Source organism: Lagopus leucura, unplaced genomic scaffold, assembly GCF_019238085.1.
Source record: "Lagopus leucura isolate 7727_CA_CO unplaced genomic scaffold, USGS_WTPT01 Super-Scaffold_739, whole genome shotgun sequence".
NCBI classification, from domain to species: domain Eukaryota; kingdom Metazoa; phylum Chordata; class Aves; order Galliformes; family Phasianidae; genus Lagopus; species Lagopus leucura.
In genome coordinates this window covers 5,172,550-5,188,377 of record NW_024962255.1, presented here as the reverse complement: position 1 = coordinate 5,188,377, position 15,828 = coordinate 5,172,550, and the positions used below count along the sequence as shown (strand labels likewise).

Sequence of the window (15,828 nt, the reverse complement as noted above, 5' to 3'; positions counted from 1 at the left end):
CGGCCGCGTCGTCACGCCGTCCCTGGAGGGCGGCCGCCGCTCAGCCTCGGCGGCCGCTGGCAGGCCCGCGCGGCTGAGGCGGGCCGGGCGGGCGGAGCGGAGGCGTGCCCGCCGAGGATGAGCGCGGGCTGCGGGCGGGACCAGCCCTGCAAGAGAGCCCGGCTCAGCCCCGGCGGCGGCTCACGGGGAGAGCAGCGGCCGCCGCTTCCCGACGGCTGCCTGGAGTGGCCCGGGGGGGACTGGTCCGTCACCGCCGTGGGGAACAAAGGTGCGTACCGGCCGGAACGCGGCCCCGGCCCGGCAGCCCGCCGCCTCACAGGGCCATCGCTGCCCGGCTGCAGTTGCCTATGGCCTAAATGACTCGTGTTTCACCTCTGCGGGCGGTGAGATGATGCTTGTCAGTGTAGCTAAATCTCTTGTAATGATTTTTTTTTTTAAAGTTCTCTAAATCTATTGTTGCGATAAGGAAACTGCAGGCCTTCCTGACCCCCTTGGCTGAGCCCCATGCCAGTCAAAAGCAGTAGGTAGATGAGTTCATCTGGCAAAGGGAAGGAAAGAGAACCGCAGCCACTGGACAACTGCTCAGAATTGGCTTTAAATGACAGCAAAAAGCAAAATGAAAACATCTTCCAAATGAAAATTACTTTATTTTTTTCCTCCCAGCCCCCTGGAACCTCTGTGTAATTATTTAATGGTTTGTCCTAGTGCAAGCTTGCCTGAAGTGTAACATCACAGAGATGTGATCACGTTCACTGGACCAATGTGGGGGGCACTGAATGTGACAAAATCATCCCACGTGTTTGGTTTCTCTTTAGGGGAAAAAGTGTTAGTAAGCTTTATGGGTAGTCTATGGATAGAGTTAAAAAGAACAGCTTTCTTTCTGAACATTAGTCATGTTTAGTGTGCACGATCTTGATGTGAAGTCTCTCCCAGTATGTGGCATACAAGTGAGGTGCTCGGCTGGATCTTCTAGAATGTTTTCTCTTCAGATTAATTTGGAAGTTATGTAATTTCACTTCATTCTGAAGTTCAGCAGCCTTTCAGGACTCTCTGTGTTGCTGGTGGTAATTAAAGGTGATAATGCCAGCTCTAAAGTTCAGGTTGAAGAAATTATTTTAAGTTGAGGGAGGGAAGATGTCAGGGGGGAGTTGTTTACTATGAGAGTGGTGAGGTGCTGGAACAGCTGCCCAGAGAGGTTGTGGATGCCCCATCCCTGGAGGTGTTCAAGGCCAGGTTGGATGGAGCCCTGGGCAGCCTGGTCTAGTATTAAATGTTGGTTGGTGGCCCGGCTTGTGGTGGGAGGGTTGGAAACTCATGATCCTTGAGGTCCCTTCCAACCTGGGCCATTCTGTGATCTGCGATTGTTGTTTTTTTTTTTTCCCCACTCCAAGGCAATTTTAAGTATGGTCTAGATTAAAAACAAAAGTCTGGAATTTACAAAGGTTATTACTAAATCTGCAGCTGCTGTCTGTGTTACAAATGGAATATTGCATCAGGTGTAGTTTTAATAGTGTCTGAGTGCTTCCTTTGGTGGGGATAGTAGTGAAGAATTATTTGTGGTGCTTTTGTCTTCATCTGGTCTTATTCATAGAATCATAGAATGTCCTGGGTTGAAAAGGACCATGATGATCATCCAGTTCCAACCCCCTGCTATGTGAAGGGTCACCAACCAGCAGACCAGGCTGCCCAGAGCCACATCCAGGCTGGCGTTGAATGCCTCCAGGGATGGGGCATCCACAACCTCTTTGAGCAGCCTGTTCCAGAGCCTCTCCACCCTCTATGTGAAAAACTTACTCATAATATCTAACCTAAACCTGCCCTGTCTCAGTTTAAAACCATTCCCCCTTGTCCTATCACTATCCAGTGTTCATGTGCAATTGTGTAGCAATGTCATCATACTTCATGTACTGATGTACTGCATTGTGGATTTTCAGCTTGTAAACAACGGACAATTACCACTTGGTTGGAGAATAAAGGACCCAAGACAACTGAGTCCCGAAGGTAAAACATTCACTGGCGCTATTCAGAAGTTGTGTTCTTTGAGTGGACCTGTGCAGAACTGAGAGTGCTGGTTGCCTGTACTGGTGGCTACTGAAAAAAATCAACCTTATTTCTGCTTTTTTGCTTTTGTATCACACCTCCTGAGTGTAAGTGCCTGACAGAGTTTTGCTACAGAAAGCTAACTAATCTCCCACTCTCCCAGGAGTAGTAAACCTTTTTGCTGACTTAGCTTCCAACTCACCATTGAGGTTGCTCTTGTAAAGAAAAAGATGAGAACGTGTAGCAGGGTAAGGCAGAGTGGGCTGCTGCTTCTAGAGGCAGTCAGGCAGCTGTGGTTATCAGGCCATGTCTGTAGTCAATGGCTTTGCCTTTTGTTCTGGCTTAACCTAACTCAGTAATGGCGGAGGGTTTCATTTTATTGTTCTGTATTCAGCTCACAGCTGTTAATTTATAGAAAAAAGTCAATTTCAGTCCATCTCATTGGGCTGTGATTATGTGTATGGTGTAAATTGGATCAGAATTTACAGGGTACTCAAAGATGTTTTGGAAGCTTCAGTGTTGCGTGGCATGTGCTACAGTGTGAGAGTAATGTGCTAGGAGCAACATTTGCTAGGTAGTTCATTTCTTCTTGATTTTAATTCTATCTTATGTAGAGTAATATCAGTTATTACTCTTCTTCAGTCATCACAGTGTGAATATATTAATATTGGTGTTTGTAAACAATTGGAAGTTGAAATCAGTAGCAGTGCTAAAATGACCAAGAAAAGCCAGGAAGACTTGTGAAAATGATCAGTGCAGAAGTGTGGAGTACAAGCTCAGAAGTTACAGTGAGCAAAAGCACTTTACAAGGCAAAGGTAAGAGGATGCTTAAGGAGGAAGTGAATAATTTGGATTTTTTTTTTCAGATTTGCTTTAGAGTGTAGGTTTGTATTCTCTCTTCCAGCTTTACTGACAGACCAAAGCCTAAAGTTCTGCAGTTTGTAGAAATCATTCCCTTAAAGAAATTCTGTACTGGAATATTTTCTAGAGGTAATACATTAAATTTCTTTACTTCTCTTCCACAGCCTTCAAAGCAAAATTAATAACAATACTGAAGAAAATACCAAGATGACTTCTGTTAAAAAAGAAAACGTTTGTGAGCATGATGTAAAACAGCTAGAGAATATTTGCCAGCAGAATTATCCAGAAGTATCTGGGGAAGTTGGCACAAAGCATGTAAATTTGCCTCAGACAGGCAGCATATGTAACTGGGAGGCTGAGGGCAGAGATCCGGTCTCAGACAGAGTGCCTGTGAAGGCAGAACAGACTGGAGAGGCCTTTAAAAATGCCAACATCGATCAGATGCACAGAACTGGCAAGGAGGCTCAGAGAGGCTGCGAGGAAAGTGGTGACATTTGGACTCAGAGGAAACGGTTGTCTGGCCAGTCTTTGAAAATGGGAAATACAAAACTTTCTTCAAAAGATACCGAGACAGATGGGCAGGTGGTTTTGTGCAGCTCACAGAAGCTGAGGAGCTGCGATTCTGTTGATACAGGTGAACAAGAAGAAGGGGATGTCATTCCAGAAAGCCCACTTTCAGATACTGGCTGCGATGCTTGTGTATCCCGTGTTGGAGGTCCTGAGAAACTGAGCAAATGTCGAAGTAGTTCAGGGGATTCACCTGCTTTTGAGAAAGAAAGTGAACCAGAATCACCCATGGATGTGGACAATTCCAAAAATAGCTGTCATGGGTCAGAGGCTGATGACGAAACGAGTCCACTTCTTGATGAGCGGGAGGAGAATCATATGGCCAAATCTGTAAGCAGATCTTTCAGAATTCAGTACGGGGATGCTGAACTGGAGTCAAGGAAATCACGGTTTTCTACTAAGGGTTGTGAAGACTTTGAGGGAATAGATAATTCTGTCAAGGATGATGGTCTGCATATAAAACCACCTGGGATCTGTCCTGCTCCATCATCGGAAAGCAAAGGTGCAAAACCAGGAGTGAAGAAAGACTCCAAAATCACCTCTCATTTCATGAGGATACCTAAAATGGAAGAGAAAAGGTAGCGTTCCTTCTGCCTCGCCTGTTTTGTTCACACTTAAAAATTCTCTTTCCCAGGATAAACTTTGGAGTCTGGATTGTGTAAAGAGCATTGCAAAATGCATGTAAAGGCATGAAGGTAGCTCTGATGTAAGCTTGACGTAACTTGTTTTTAACTAGACTACTTTTTAATGATATTTTTATTCAGTGCAATATTTTTAAATATTAGATTTGTTAAAACTGGGAATTAAAGAAAGTGAATGAAGGTGATTTTATTTGCTGGGGAAGTGTCTTAAAACTGTGAGAATTGGTGCTTGAAAACAAACTGTGGTGCAGGGTTGCTTTCCTAAGCTTAGTATTAGCATTTAATATTTCATTCAGAACATTTGAGGAAGGTAGTGTTCTGTTGTTCTTTTTCTTTAGTTTTCATCTTTGCTGTCAAAATAACTGGATTGGTTTTATTGAAGCATCAGTGCTACTGATGCTCTGACACCAACAAGAAAAATTCCATTTATTTGAAAGAAGTTGCAATGATGTGTTAATTTTTTTGGCAGAGAGGAGGACTAATGTTTGGGTGCTACATTAACAGAAATGCAAGTCCTGAGCGTGACCCAGCACTATATCCTGACTGCTGTGTAAGGACAGTAAGATGATCTATGCCCTGGAGAGCTCAGGTTCAAGTGGGAGCTGGGAAAGTGAATAAATGGCAAATGAAGAAGTAGAAACAAGAGGACATCATAAGCAATTATCTCAGTAGACTAATGTCTCCTAAAGTAGGGCAAGAAGGTATTTTGCACGTCTTTGCTGGAGCTCCTTCTGGATGCGAGGAGCAGCACAAGCCATTCTTGTTGTGGGAATGAGCCTGAGGGCAATGGAGGGCAGCTGGCTGGTGGTGGAAGCTTGCATTTGAGATATCTGGGGAGTTGAGTGGCTGAGAGCAGACTTGGAAAGCAAAAGCCAGCAGTTCTTAGAAAGTGAGATAAAAAATGTGCCTGAAAAATGTCTGTCATTTCCACAAGTCTTAAAACATGAGCTTAGTGAATATCCTTTTTGCTGACTTAAATTTGCTGCTACTATATGTAACAAAGCAGCAGAGGCTGAATGAGGCAGGCCTGTGTTTGTCAGTGCAGGTGTGTGGTGTGTTGCAATAATTACACGTTTGAGATGGGAAACTGATGGAAAGGTTTCACTGCGTGCGTTGGTGGGAATCCTCACAGTGCTTTACAGAACAATTAGAGGGTAGCATATGCAGCTGTAGAGATGTTCTGAGCCTGAGCAAGATGTGAAGGGTATGGACCCCTGTGCCTTGCAAAATAGTGGCATTATCTGAAGTGCTCAAGAGGGCAGTTAGCAAATACTGAAGTTTTCCTCTGTTTCGGTTAGATCAGGTTACAGCAGAGTGGAGTGACTGAAATCATAACCTGAGGAGAAAGAAGCAATAGTGATTTGAACAGCTCTAAGTCATCAGTAATGCCATGCCAGAATTATTCTTTGGCTCTCAGATGGGCATGGTACACCTGTACCAAGTGTCATGCTGCTGTGGTTGCCCCTATTCATGTGGTCTGTAAGGTCTGGCTGCTCGCACCTGGGGGGCACTGGCATGTGTAGGCAGCATGAACAGGTTGGACAGCATCTTTATCCAAGGGTGGAGCAATCTTGCTAGCGGGAGTTTACAACTTTAAACAGTACCTCAAAGTGTAGGCTTTTAGCTTCTTTTACATATTACTCTGAGAACATCAGACAGCCAGCCAAGACAAAGTCAGATTTCAAGGAACGGTCACAGCAAAGGCTAGCAAATAAATTGGCTTGGTTGTAAATGTAACCCTGAAGTGTAAGTGTTTCTATTTGCCTACCAAGTTTTTCAGTGGGAATAACATTTTTCAGTGTGTTTCTATTTGAACAGCAGGAAAGATAAATGTGAATTCAGATCTCAGCGAGTGGGAAGGAAGATCCCTAAGTATGTGCCACCACCTCTTCCAACTAATAAGAAGTGGTTTGGGACGCCGATTGAAGAGATGAGGAGAATGCCCATGTGTGGGGCTCGTCTTCCACATCTGAGACCCTCAGGCAATCATACAGTAACTGTCAGGGTATGGTACTTCAGTGTATTACCTGAAATCACATTTCTTACTGGGCTGTTCAAAGTGTGGAATGCTGTATCAGTCTCACAGTATTAGCAGGCAGTGGGAATCTTTCTTTGCTATTCTTTTCCAGCAGGCTGGGGCAACTGATTTTCCTAATCAGTTATTATCAGTTATATTCCTTAGTTATTTTCCTAATAACTAAGATATTAACATCCAAAATATATGTGATTATAGTTTTACTGCTCTGGCCTGATAGGAGCAAATACATATATAATTTTTTTTTTTTTTCATGAGTGTGCGTAGTTTCTTGTCTGAGCTGCAAACTGAGAGTTTGTTTGCAAATTGTACTAAAATGATTTGGTGTTACATTTTGATTGTCATGTGATTCTGTTTTGGGTTCAAGGCGTACAAAAGGTTCAAGATCTGGAGAGAAGAGGGAAAAAATCATATGCAAGTGTATCAATGAATTTTAGACTAAATCTGATTTATTCCTTTAGTCTTTTGGAGTAATGTGCAGTCGAATTGTTGTATAAATAAAACATAAAAGGTCGTGGATGAATCCTAAACAAAAGAAAAGCACATTAAATTTAAGTGCAAGTTATGAGAAAAATTATTGCTATCACAGAGCTGTGTAGCAGACCAGGTCCTTAGGAACATTGTATTACCCAGTTTTTTTTTATATTTCTGATATTCTGTGCAATAAGCTTGAGATATTACTGTATCTGTAATGATTTATTATCCACTTCAGTGTTAAAGACTAAGAATGTTGTTTTTGTACATGGATATGATTACATTTGGAACTGTTTTGACAGTATTTTTTGAAACTGTGTAGGTACTTCTTAAATTCATAAATAAGGAATACTTCAGCTGATGGTTGGACATAAAACCAAGTTTGTATGTAACTTTTAATGTGCATCAAGCAGTCAGATGATTTTGCATTCCTTTCACTGAATCTAAGACTTAAGAGGACCTTAAAGATCCTCTAGTTCTGAGATCCTGCAATCTGAATGGAGCTGTGAAATTCTTCTTTGTAAACTTCTTGAGCATTCACCTTATGCTTTGAGCTGTAGCTTATCTTACTATGGGTTTAATGGTGAGATTGTTGTTTTTTTTTTTCCTAACTGAATGCCCATCACTTTGCTTGTAGCTTTCTGCATTCTAAAGGAATTGGGTTTTAGAGTTTTTTCTTAACTCAGTCTGTGCTTATTCTTTATTTCTTTCTACAAAGGAAGTAGAGCCTGAGCTTCTTTCCTCTTCTTCCTGTGTTGTAGGTAGACCTCCTGAGGGAAGGAGAGGTGCCTAAACCATTTCCAACTCACTACAAAGATTTGTGGGACAACAAACACGTTAAAATGCCCTGCTCAGAACAAAATCTGTATCCTGTAGAGGATGAGGTAAGATAAAATGCTTACAGCTGTGCAATAAAACTTGTTTATGTGTGTAGATTTGTTTTCAGTTTGCTGTGCTTTCACATGTGCTCTGTTGACAAGCTGTGTACGAAATTGGAGGACCTTGTAGATGAACATATGTGGTCTGAAAAACACTACATTCTTTGTTGTGATGCTTAAGAAGAGGAAGATGTATATTTTTTTTCTTCTAGTAATTATTTTTCCAAACCCTTTGTGGGCTGGTGTGTGTACATATATGTGTGTGTGTATATATATATATTTTTTTATATAAAACAATTTGGGATGCTGACAAATGTGAATGAAACTTACAAAAGTACAGATACATATCTTTTTTAGAGAACTTCAGAAATCAAGTAACACTTATAAAATGTTGTGGCAAGGAAGACAATTATTACTAACTATATCTTTCTGATTTGTGTAACTTCGTCTGACTTTATTTTTGGGCTTTTGTTTCAAAGAATGGAGATAGAACTGCTGGAAGTAGATGGGAGCTAATCCAAACTGCCTTACTCAACAAATTTACATGCTCGCATGATTTGAAGGTAAGCTTCTCAGTTTGGAATTGGCTCTATATACAGAAAGCTGTAAAAGTACTTTCAGGCTCTTCATGCACTGTTGTAAATGATTCTGGTTTAGTCCTATATTTTATCTTTTTCATAATGAAATAGACAGTCTGCTATTTAAAGGATCCTTCATGAATTCTACACATTCAAAACTGGAGATTGGGAAACTTGTTTTTTTTTAATTTTCCCCTGCTGGTCACTTCTCGTTGTGCCTTTCATTTTTTAAATAACAGCTCCACTGAATGCTGTTATAAATATAATAGCTGCTAAGCAGCATTATCAAAGTCATGTGTTTAGTTCTCTATAAAGTACATAGTGTTAGCTTTCTTGGTGCTTAAAATCAAGCGACACTGTTTTTGGAACTTCAGTGTGTAATCTGTTTTCTTTCCAGTTTGGATTCTCCTAATAAAATTGAAGGTTAAAATAGTGCTTTTGGTGTTATTTGGAGTCTGTTTTCCCATCTGGTTCACTCTATTTGGGGTAATTCTGCAGGCAGACTAGGCAGGATATTTGATGCTTGAAAAACAGCTGCTTGGAGTGGTAGTTGGCAGTACACACATTAAATAAATAATGTAGCCATTAATTAACTTCAATTGGAAATCACTCAGTCACAGAGAAATTACATTTCTTTATTGTGGAATCTACAAAGACCTTCACAGAAATACTGAAAAGCCCACTTTTGTAAGTGGCCAGGAAGTCATGAAAACTGCATTGTGATGAAGCTGCTCTGAGTTTCAGTTAGATTCTCAGTTGGCTTGTCATTTTTTACATTCCTACTGGTGTAAATCTTCATGCTGACATCTGTTGTCAACATCAGGTACTTATACTTGACTTGAAGTTTGCTAGTTTGCTGAAGGTACATATCATCTTTAATCAGGATTAAAAGAGTAATGTTACTGTGTTAGAGGAGAGAACTGTACCTGAGAGTTTCCATGGTTTGCTTGATGTGTTTGCCTGTTACTTGACTGCTTAGAATAGTTGAGGTGTAATATATGCAACATGCTGGTGCACAGTGATGGGCTGGGAAAAAAAGTTCAGGCACTTAAATGTTACCATCAAATTTCTCAGGTGTTGTTAAAACAAATTCTGTATAAATCTGTACAGAGCTCTTGGTCCAGTGATAGCTGCCAGTTTGTGATGTATGTAGCATGCAGGCTTTTTCTATAACCAAAATGAAAGTGCAATGCCCAGACGGGAATTTGAAACAATATCTCTTGACAATGTTCCTCTAAAATGGCAAGAAAGCAAGTTGCTGAAAAAATGCTTGCTTTTTGGAGACTAGTTTACCTGCTGATGAATTTTACTGTTCTTCTGGCTTTTCAGTCAGGAATTAATCAATGAATTGTCATTTGTAGCAGCTTAGAATTAGAAACAATTCTGGGACAATGTAGCAGACGATTTCTGCTAAGAATAGTGTGGGAGGCAAGAAAGGAGGTGTGTGCAAAAGCTGTGGGTGTATTTGAAATGAGTAATTGCTGTCCCTCTGCTTCCTGTGTTAATACTGTTTGATTTGGCATTCTTCTCATAGTTTTTAAGGCTGATTCTTAAGAAGGGCGTAGTTGATTTTGTTCTGGTTATGGTTCTTTAGGCTACTAAACTGGTAAAAATTCTGCTAGGTCCTTTTTCTCTACAAAGAAGGCAAGAGCTGGGCAGGGAGGGATGTTTATATCATGGGTTGTAGGCAGACAAAAGCATGCTTTGTTTTGAGGTGGTTGGTTTTTGGTTTTGGTTGTGGGGTTTTTTTTTTTTTTTTTTTTTTTTTTTTTTTTGCTACAAGGGTAAGCCTGTATTTGATGCTGGACAGCTTGTTGGATGCTGGACCTGAAATGTGAGATTCAGTATTGTTCAGAATTGCACCATATTAACAGAATCATGAAATGTCCTGGGTTGAAAAGGACCACAATGCTCATCCAGTTCCACCCCCCTGCTATGTGCAGGGTCACCAACCAGCAGACCAGGCTGCCCAGAGCCACATCCAGGCTGGCCTTGAATGCCTCCACGGATGGGGCATCCACAACCTCCTTGGGCAACCTGTTCCAGTGCATCACCACCTTCTGTGTGAAAATCCTCCTAATATCCAACCTAAACCTCCCCTGTCTCAGTTTAAAACCATTCCCCCTTGTCCTATCACTATCCTCCTTCATAGCCACATGGAATTCACAGGGCTCTGTGGCAGGTTGTATCTGGTGGATGGAACTGTTTCTTCAAAAAGGAGATCTGATAAAATGTTTTTCCTCTTGTTAAGGCAGTGTTTCTAGGCTTTATTTTGTTGTGCTCTTTCCGCAGGAGGCTATTCTGAGATACAATGTTGCATATGCCAAGAAGTGGGACTTCACAGCTCTCACTGATTTCTGTGACAAGGTAAACCTCGTTGATAAGATAGAAATAAGAAATATGAAGCAAACTGCAAACAACTATTTTGCCTACGTTCTTTAATACTTTTGACTTATTTTTCCCTTTGCAAAAGTAGAAGCATTGCTGTTGTTTATGTGGATAGTTACTTGGCTGATAACGTCAGTTAAAATGATAATTAGACTTTGTAAGCGAGATGAATTTTGAATCAGAAGAAGCTAATTTGTGTACTTCAGTAACAGCTAAGGTTATTGAAGGCAAGGTGAGAAATGCCTTTTTTTTTTTTTTTTTTTTTTGTTGAGGGAAACCAGATTTATTAGTAGACTGTGCTAACATTTCCAGTGTGATGGTTTCTTGTAAAAAGTCTTTTTTTCTTTACTTAAACATCTTTAATGCTGTATTATGTGGTGATTGTATAGACTGTGCTATGCTGGTCTGGCAGTAAGTTTCTGCTGTATGCTGAGATAAATTGATAGTGTGAAGCCTTTGAATGGTTGCAGTGGTTTGTGTGATTTCATATTACTTTTCTGGAAAAGGATGGAATAAAGAAATGAATAGTAGGTGCAAATGCAACTTGAGGTATTTTTATTGTCTGACTTGGCTGAATTTCTGATCATTGGTCAGTTAAAACAGTATGGGATGAGATGCAATAGAAAATGCTCTACTTTTCTTCCAGCTCTTAAGTTATGTTCACATGTGCTCCATTTTTGGAGGGAAGGGTTCTGAAGCTGCATTTAGGTTCAGCAGAAACGAAATTTGTTAGTTACGTGTTTGGTTAAAACAGATGTCTGCTCTGTTCATCTGATAATTGCTTTTTTGCTGCCTCTTGCTGATAAGGGCTAGTGTTTTAAAGAACATGTTTTGTTTCTTACACAGCATAATGTTGCTGACAGAAAGAAATGCAGGTTGTGCTCTATGTACTCGCTAGGAGTGCTGTGTGTACTGGCCCATCTTTCTTGTTATTCAGATAGTCATTGTCAAGATTGTGGACTTGTGGCCTCTTTGCTCCTCTTGTACTACCTGAAATTGACCTGGCCTGTTCAACTGGCCTTCAGCTGTTCATTTTGGTTGTAAAGTATTAACAAATGATCTATTTAAAAATCTTCTCAGGGATGTTTGCACCATATTGCTACAAAAGGATATAAGCTTGTCATGATGCTTTCATAGCATGTGTCTGAGAATTTGGAAACGTGGATGATTGGATGGAGATCATCAGTCAGGGAAAATAAGTAGTGTCAACACCCACCTGAGAAGAGGGGATCAGCAGGGAAATCAGCTGTTGCTGGAAAGGCAACTTCTGGCACTTGGGAACGGTGATGTAGTTCTAAGGTTCTGTATAAGAGGGAGCAGAACTGTTTAAAGATGGATTTTAGAGGAAGCTGAAGAGTATGTAGCTCTATATTGAAGGATAGTGAAGCATTATAGCTGTATAGCAGGTCCTTGTAAACTGTAGGAGGAAAATCATACTCTGGCTTTGTTTACTGAGGATGCTGAGTTTAGTGGAGGGAAAGCATCTTATACAAAAAGATGCTTAAAATCTTCTCGGTTACTAAGATATGTGTGAACTCTTCAGGCTTTGTAAATCAGTAAGCCTGCTTATCTGAGCAGCTTCTGAGTGAGGTGCTGAGGTTCTCTGTGGAAATGCCCTGAATATGCTAGCTGTAGTGGAGTGTGCCTTTGGAAATTCTTGTATCTGGGAGCTAGTAATTAAGGGATTTTCATTGGCTACTTGTTTTCTTGTTAATCCCATGATTTTGAGGGAACAGGGAAAGCATTTCAGGTGATAATTGCTTACTGGAAGTTGAGTGTTTTGCTTGAAAAACGCTGGTTGAGTAACCAGGCAAAGGAGGAGCAGCTCAATGGGGAGTTAGAGAAATAGTGACAGATATTAAAAAAGGAAAAAAATGGAGAGATTAAAGCAACCGAACTATTTGTGAGCCCCAAATAACTATTTCTATTCTTGGGCCCTCTACTTGACCAATAATTCTGTCATTTGATTTAGAGGGGAACTGGGTCTGCAAAGCAAAGGGTGTCTGCATTAGTGAGTCATTTGGACCATTGTGAGTATCCATAACATACTGAATGCAGACCTATTAAACTGAAGCATCATTTGTTACTACATTTTCTAATTTTGAACACAGATTACTTCATCTGTTAATCTGGTAAATGTTCGTATTAGTGGGCTTATCTTATACTATGTTTCATATTTTATTTTCCTTCTGTTATAGAGTCAAAATAGTTTTCTTTCCAAATTCTGCTTGTAAGATTCAAATTAATTTTTTTCTAATAACAGCAATAATAATTCCTGTTATTTACTAGCAACAAAATCATAGACATGAATTTTCTTAATTAATCATTAAGTGAGAATTACTTAAAGTTGGAAATAATTGAAATTGCCTCTAGTGACGCAATAGCAAAGAGCTGCTTTTGCTCAGAACATTGAATTACTGTAATACCTGTACAAAATGGTTTCTTTTTTGGGGAAAGAAGGCATTTGATCCTTTCTGTTCGCTTAGCTGGGAGATGCTTCTGGTGCCGGTCTCATGACTTAATAAAACGGGGGACAAGAGCTTAGATTGAGAACGGTGCTTGAATCCACTGGAATTTCATAGTTGTTCTTAAATACTCAAAATTGCATGATTTGATAAATACTCAAAAATACTCAAAATTTTAGATCACTTTTGTGACAGCCTTTTAAGGTTTTGAAAGTTTGTTTTCCTTCTCCATTGGGTTGAAAAATTGTCTGTTTGTCTGATGATGGAGAGACTTTGTATGTCTTGGTGTTGTTTTTGGCAAAGGAAGAAAATGTGTTGCTGATGTGTAGGATGCAGTGAAACCATGAGACCTGCATTCCAAACCATTTTGCTCCATTCTAGACAGGAGTTCTGTCGGAGAACACCTGTAGCTCTTTATTATCTTTGAACGCTCTGTTGTGTGCAGGTATCTATTTTGGAAGATAATTTCCTAAGAACTGTTCCATTGTTGTGAAAAGTTTTGTTCGTCTTCCCAAGCACAAACCCTGACAAAGGCAGATGGGCGGTTTTGCAAAGCATTGTCAGAAGAGGGAGCCCTCACACCATTTTGAAAACAGTATTTTGGATGCTCGTTCATGTTTGAAAGTAACATTCCTGCTTGTACAGTGAAGTAAGTCTGGGAGCTTGGCTGCTGCTTTTTGCTTTTTAAAAAGTTCATCGTACTCACCAGTAACATACCTGAAGTTCTTGGTGGCTTATTTTCTTCAGCCATCTGACAGCTTTGTTGTTTTCTACATTATTTCCATGCTGTTGTATTGATTTGCTTTTGCATTTGTCTGTCAGTATTGGCAAACAGGCTTAAGATTTATTCAAGTTATTACTTACTGGATGAAAGTTATTAGTGCTAACGTTTTTAATCTTACTTGCATGATGTTTATAACTTGTGTATAACCAAGATGTTATAATTGCAATATAATCAAAAGAGTAAGGCAAACAAGGATCACAAAAGAGAATAAGTAGAAGAGCTTACCCTTGGGTTGAGCTCACTAGAAGATATCAAAGAGGAGGATCTCCAGAAGAGATCCTTCCCCTCTGGTAGCCAGCTCTTAAATAGGTCCAGGAGGGGTGGAGCCTGGCTCCACCCCTTCCGGTAGCACAGGTGAATTGCCTTCACCTGTGCTCCTCTGGCTGACTCATGGCTCACCTCAGGTGATCAATCAGAGGTTCAGGCCGTGACTCAGCAGTTCCCATACACTCCACCCCTTCACGGCGTGAACCAATGATCAGGTTAACAAAAGGGTAAGCTTTCCCTAATACAGAGATCCGGTATATCGCGACGCTTATACAATTTTATCGCGACGTATGTTGGTACAGTTCAAGACAAGTGATGATTAGTGGATGTCCATACTCTTCTATGGGCCAGTGCTCGATGATGTGCCTGGAGGCATGAGGTCCTGAGGTGGCTTCTTTTTCCTGTTAGGAATAATAAAATCTTCTAGGTTCCATGTTGTTGTTGGAACCCTCTCTATAGCTCTTACCCTTGATTTCTTAGGGTAGCTCTGGAATTTTTGATTGTCCTTTAGTTGTCTCCAGAGCTGGAGAAGGACGTGGTTGGGCTGGCGGTCGATCTTAGCAAATTGGACCCCAGCCCGAATTAAATCATTAAACATTTGTTTTCGGGATACCCTTATGGGTCCCGATCGAGGAGCTCGAGTAGCCGGCATTTTGGTTTTATTTACCGGCAGGACCTCTGCTTCCTCCAAAAACCGAATATTGCGCCTAGTCCGCAGGCGTTCTGTTTCTCCCAAATCGGCAACTAACTGGGCAACCTGCTGGACTACGGCTTCTGATGCTACAAGGGGATTTAATATTGAAACTAGGGTGCCGTACAGATGGGAGGGAGCTTGTTGTAGAATTAAATCTCTCATCCCTGCCGAAAATTTAACCATATCAGGGCCATCAAATGTATCTTCATAAATGGCCTCTCTTACACCCAGTTCACGGATATAGTTCTGAAGGTCCTCCATAGAGGACCACATACCTGTATGTAACGGTATGTCTGATTTATTCGGCCATACCATACGGCAGGCCGCCATTAACCATTCTAGTATGGAATGGTTTTCATCACGATATTGATTGCCCACGTATAACCTTTGCCTAAGAGCAGGATGGACAGTCATGGTGGCCAACTTAGATATTTCTGGGCCATTCACCACGACACTTTCTGCCCCAGAATCCCACAGTCTCAATAACCAAGCCGGCACACTTTCTCTGGGCTTCTGCCGAAATCGTTGTACTAAGTCCATTAATTCTGTTGCTGTGTATGGCCGAGCTGTCACATGTAAATGAGTCTGGGCAGGGGGCCATTGATCAGGCGGCACCCCTGCCGGTCTGTCCTGTACTTTTTTTGTTTTTTGGGTTATCACAGGACGGACCTCCAATGGATCAGTTTGAATTGGACATTCAAGGTCTGATTTGGATTTCTTGTTGTCCTGATCAACGAAGTCTGTTGATTCAGGAGCCTGGTCATCATTTATTGAAATATTACGAATTTGGCTTACAGGAAGATGTAGAATTGGCTTCTTCCCCGTTAAAACGCCAAGTTCGTGCTCTAACTTTTCAATGCGATCTTTCAAAAGCTGATTTTCGGTTTCTAAAGTATTATTTCTTGAGTCCGCATGATTTAAAGCGGTTAATAGTGGCCATGCCACCATGGAGGCAGCCAATTGTCTTTCTTTGGTAATAAGAATGTCCTTGCCAAGTCCTTGAAAATAGTCTGCCATGCGATATGGGGAGAGATTGCCCATAACACGTAAGGGACCCCATTTTTCAATGATGGCAGCTAACTCGTAATAGGGCGATCCCTCAAACCCTGGGATCTGCCCTGGAATCATTTTCTCTAGGGGAGTATTGTTCTCCCCC

At 41.0% G+C, this 15,828-nt stretch overlaps 1 protein-coding gene across 1 annotated transcript in view; it reads left to right on the top strand.

The window, feature by feature from the left end:
* The first annotated feature begins 117 nt into the window (after positions 1-117).
* The window catches only part of PARG (poly(ADP-ribose) glycohydrolase), a 60,191-nt gene continuing 44,480 nt past the window's right edge, over positions 118-15,828 (top strand). The window contains exons 1-7 of the mRNA XM_042862952.1: positions 118-268; positions 1,935-2,001; positions 3,066-4,046; positions 5,928-6,114; positions 7,380-7,502; positions 7,976-8,059; positions 10,367-10,441. Of these exons, the coding sequence (XP_042718886.1) occupies positions 118-268; positions 1,935-2,001; positions 3,066-4,046; positions 5,928-6,114; positions 7,380-7,502; positions 7,976-8,059; positions 10,367-10,441 (1,668 nt within the window). The remainder of the gene's footprint in view (positions 269-1,934; positions 2,002-3,065; positions 4,047-5,927; positions 6,115-7,379; positions 7,503-7,975; positions 8,060-10,366; positions 10,442-15,828) is intronic.